Source organism: Pyrus communis, chromosome 16 (genome assembly GCF_041283825.1).
Source record: "Pyrus communis isolate YQ-2024b chromosome 16, ASM4128382v1, whole genome shotgun sequence".
Classification (NCBI taxonomy): domain Eukaryota; kingdom Viridiplantae; phylum Streptophyta; class Magnoliopsida; order Rosales; family Rosaceae; genus Pyrus; species Pyrus communis.
The window spans coordinates 26680243-26684544 of NC_142580.1; the positions used below are offsets into that span (position 1 = coordinate 26680243).

The 4302-nt window shown below is 37.5% G+C and overlaps 1 protein-coding gene across 1 annotated transcript; it reads left to right on the plus strand.

Annotated features, from left to right (window-relative positions):
• Positions 1-461: 461 nt before the first annotated feature.
• On the plus strand, positions 462-4302 carry LOC137731623 (protein IWS1 homolog 1). Its single transcript, XM_068470783.2, has 11 exons — positions 462-714; positions 797-1205; positions 1518-1637; positions 1905-2125; positions 2225-2354; positions 2441-2503; positions 2617-2694; positions 3076-3167; positions 3309-3365; positions 3473-3626; positions 4083-4302. Exons 1-11 carry the CDS (start codon positions 695-697, stop codon positions 4179-4181), a joined length of 1443 nt encoding a protein of 480 aa, XP_068326884.2. The 5' UTR covers positions 462-694; the 3' UTR covers positions 4182-4302.

Here is a 4302-nt window from a genome sequence, read left to right on the forward strand (position 1 = left end):
TTTTATTTGACAAGGTGAAAGGGGACCGGTTGCAAGGGTTGAGAGATTGAGAGAGATGTGTTTGTAGAATTGTAGGGAAATGTGTGTAGTTGTTATCCCTCCTACATGATGCCTTTATTTATAGTAGTAAAAGTAGAGAAAATATTCATTCTTCCCCAAGTAATACAAGTTGTAATAGGAAACGATAACTATAATCAATCTAATCTAGGATTTAGCACAATCATACTTAAACTATGAATATTTACAACAGTTTCCTTATTATTCAACATGAATATTTTAATTAAAAATAAATAAAAATGGAATAAATGTATGAAATGACTAATATGATTTTAATTATTCCTGGTCTTAAATTACATTCGATAAGAATTCAAATTGAATTTATAATCGGACATGAATTAACAAGTCATAATTTGATCAAATATGTTCATCATGTATAAATGGATTCAAATACGGATCAAACCTGGTACAAAATCCGACCCGTATGTCTAGATCGAAGTGTGTGGAGCGCTCAATTTTATTTACCATTTGAGGGAAAAAATAAAAATAAAAATTCTCTGTTTTATTTGTAGGCGTTGGATTTTAATCAAACGGCGCATGTGCGCGCGCACGAGAGGACAACTCAGAGAGAGAGATGAAACGAGCAATCTCAATCTCAATTTCGCAGCTGTGGGATCCTGATTCCTGACGCCGCACCATGGCATACGAAGACAATCCGTAAGTCCCTCCCTCGCAAACACACGATTAGGGTTAGAGTTCTCTTCGATTCCCTGCATCTAGTCATCGTTATTGGTTTCAGGTACCGTGATGAAGATGGGGAGCCATTGATGGACTACGACGACTTTGGAGCTGGTCGCGACCCGTCTCCCGAGCCCCACCAAGATGACGTCCTAGAAGATAACGACGATTGGCCCGACCAAGACCGGTCTCGGACCCCTGTCCACGAGGATCCGTCGTCGTTGAAATCGAAGCCGAGGAAGCGGTTGATCAAGAAGAGCCAAGTTGGAAAATTGCCTGTGATCTCTGATTTGGACGATGATGACGGTGGCGATGGCGATGAGGGCAATTGGAAGAGGTTGAAGAAGGAGAAGAGGCATAAGGGGGAGAAGAAAGGGTCTAAATACCCCAGGAGATCCTCATCTGACAAGGCGGCCACCGATGGTGAGGTCAAGGAGATGTGGGAAACCATCGCCGGCGGCGACTCTGAGGTTGTCATGAATGTTTTGTTTTGTTTTGTTTAATTTCGTAAGCAATTTGTGTTTAATTTATTTTATATTTGAATTTTATGCTCTGTTGCATAATTAATTGTTTATGTTGAAAAAAAAAAAAAAGTATGGTTCTTGCTTTTCCCATTTGAATCGAATTGCAATTTGTCAGAAAGAATCTGAATCTGTTTCTTTGACGATGTTTTAGAATTTATAGCTGCATTATGCTTTCCATAACTATAAGCTGTATTGTTCATCTTGAGTTCACTTTACTGTCGGAACTTCCTAATTGTGTTATCCTCTTCAATGGAATAGGATGATCAAGAGGGTGTCAGGAATTATGACGACGACAACTTTATAGATGACACTGGTGTGCATCCTTCTGATCGGTATGGAAGTGACAACGAACCACGTTCTCCTAGTCACCATCCTCAGGTTTGTGTTTTTTTTGTAGCCTACCCCACTTAGTGGGATAAGGCTTTTTTGTTGTTGTTGTATGCCTCTTGTGCTTCTATCTATATGCTTATGAAACAATGCCACGGCAAGGAATTTAAAGGCAAGATGTAGTAGAGCTTCGGTTGATTGACAATGTTTCTGTCTTCAACTTAAGTCATGTCAGATACCACATGTCACAATACTGTTGATTATTACTGCTTCGGCTTGATTGATTTTTCCATTTGTTTATTGTTTTACTTGTTCTAGGCTGAAGAGGGTGAGGAAGATGATGAAATTAAGGATATGTTTAAGATGGGTAAGAAAAGGAAGAAGAATGAAAAAAGTCCTGCAGAAGTAGCATTCCTGGTTGAGAAAGTTATGGCTGAGCTCGAGGTAACAGCTGAAGAGGATGCAGATTTAAATAGACAGGGGAAACCTGCCATTAATAAGCTCAAGAAGTTGCCTCTTCTTACAGACGTCCTGTCAAAGTAAGCTGGCTTCATGTGATCTCCCTCGCCAGACTTCCACCAAATATATTTTGCATCTGTAATAATAGACTCTCTCTTTAATTTGTACTGTTTGTACAGGAAGCAGCTTCAACAAGAGTTTTTAGATCATGGAGTGTTAACTCTACTGAAGAATTGGCTTGAACCTCTTCCAGATGGAAGTTTACCGAACATAAATATACGTGCAGCAATTTTACAGATTTTGACTGATGTATACACCTCTGTTGCCATTGTTGTATTGGAAAGTTTGTACAGGTAATCAATAATAGGACCTGAATTGTTGTATCTGTTATGCAGTTCCCTATAGATCTAGAGCAGTTTGATAGAAGAGAACAACTGAAAAAGAGTGGCCTTGGAAAGGTTAGATCATTATTTTTTGGGAAAAGCATAGAAAGCTTGTCAATCAGTGTGACAACTTTGATTGATGTCAATCAGTGTGACAACTTGAATTGGTTTACTTTGTTCTTGGGCAGGTCATCATGTTTTTATCAAAATCTGATGAAGAAACAACTTCCAACAGAAAACTTGCGAAGGAATTGGTTGACAAATGGGTAATTTGATTCATCCCCTAGTACTTACCTTCCATGCTTCTGCGTTTTTATGTTTCTTTTACAAATATATGGCAATCACCCCCTCCCTTTCTACGAATTTATTCTTCTTAGTGACTCTGCATTAAATAGATATATATGTAGCACTAATCTGATATATCCTACTGGATGAGGCAGTTATGTTGAATAGTTATTCTCCTTGTCCAAGGATCATATATAGGAGATCCCATTCCATTATTTGTTTATATATATATATATATATATATATATATATCTTTGTCTTGAGATTCTAATTCTTTTGTTTTCTTATTTAATGCTCACTAAATGAAATTCGTTTGTATTGCCTCGAATGACTTTGACATTTTGTCTGTTGCACAACTGCAGAGTCGACCTATATTTAATAAAAGTACGAGGTTTGAGGATATGAGAAACGTTGACGATGAGAGGGTTCCCTTTAGAAGGCCTACAATTAAAAAGTACTTGGACTTTCTTTCATCCAATATCTTATTGCTAATATGCATATTTACAAATACATGGTGAACTCAATATAAATTTCTCTAAATTTAGCGCATTAGTAGTTGATTTTCTTAAATTATTATTTATATTTTATTACACAGGCCAGTGAGTAATGGCACAGGAATGGAATCGAGAGATGATGTGGATGAATTTTCAAGGTAAAATTTGAGGATAGATTAGGCATACTTCATTGGTCATTCTAAATGCGGAGAGTTCAGCTTCGAAGGTGCATTTCTTTCAAATTTTAATGTTGACTTTGGCACAGGGAAAGAAAATCTGGCCAATCATCTTCTCGGCAACATGCCTCAAGACCAGAAGCGACACCGATGGACTTTTTGGTGCGCCCACAGTCCAGGATTGATCCTGATGAAATTAGAGCCCGTGCTAAACAAGGGATACAAGATCAGCGCCGAATGAAGGTAGGCTTTGTTTTTCCTACTGGTAAATGTCTGAAAAGAAAAAAAAAAACATGAAAAAAGAATGTGCTGATTAGTTGGCATCCAAGTGAGCATTATTCTGTAAATTGAGTGCTGCCAACGATTTGAAATTGAAACCTTACTTGCATAAAAACTTATCATTTTAGTGGTTGAAGTTGATAGTTGAAGTTATTCATATTGCGGTGAACCCAAAAATCAATGGAGCTTGCTTCAACTGTCTCTATTTGTTTGTTGAAATTTTGGAGTTGAGCTTTTGCCCTTGTATGAGATTTTCTTTGAGCTTAAATCTTCATTCTTTCAACGGTCTAAGGATTTTTTTTTCCGTCTTTGTTCGTTGGTTTTTCTTCATAATTCTTAAATGGCTTTCCTTGTTCTGAACTTTACTTTGCTAACCTCTATTGATACGATAATTGAAGAAAGGTTATCTTTGTTTGGCAGATGAATAGGAAGTTACAGCAGTTGAAAGCACCAAAGAAGAAGCAGCTTCAGGCCACAAAATTAAGCGTGGAGGGTCGTGGTATGGTCAAGTATTTGTGATTTTACCCAACATTCAGATATGTTGGTGTACTCCGCCACTGTCCAGGGTCCAATACAGTTGTGCAAATTGCATTCTGCCTACATACTTATATTTCATAATATTCATGTTTCTTGCGCTTGA

Excerpts from the sequence above, each read along its gene's own strand:
- LOC137731623 (XM_068470783.2), top strand. The coding sequence starts at position 695 with ATGGCATACGAAGACAATCC. Across the intron at positions 715-796 it reads ATGGCATACGAAGACAATCC|GTACCGTGATGAAGATGGGG; the intron begins GTAAGTCCCTCC and ends TATTGGTTTCAG. Across the intron at positions 1,206-1,517 it reads TCGCCGGCGGCGACTCTGAG|GATGATCAAGAGGGTGTCAG; the intron begins GTTGTCATGAAT and ends TCAATGGAATAG.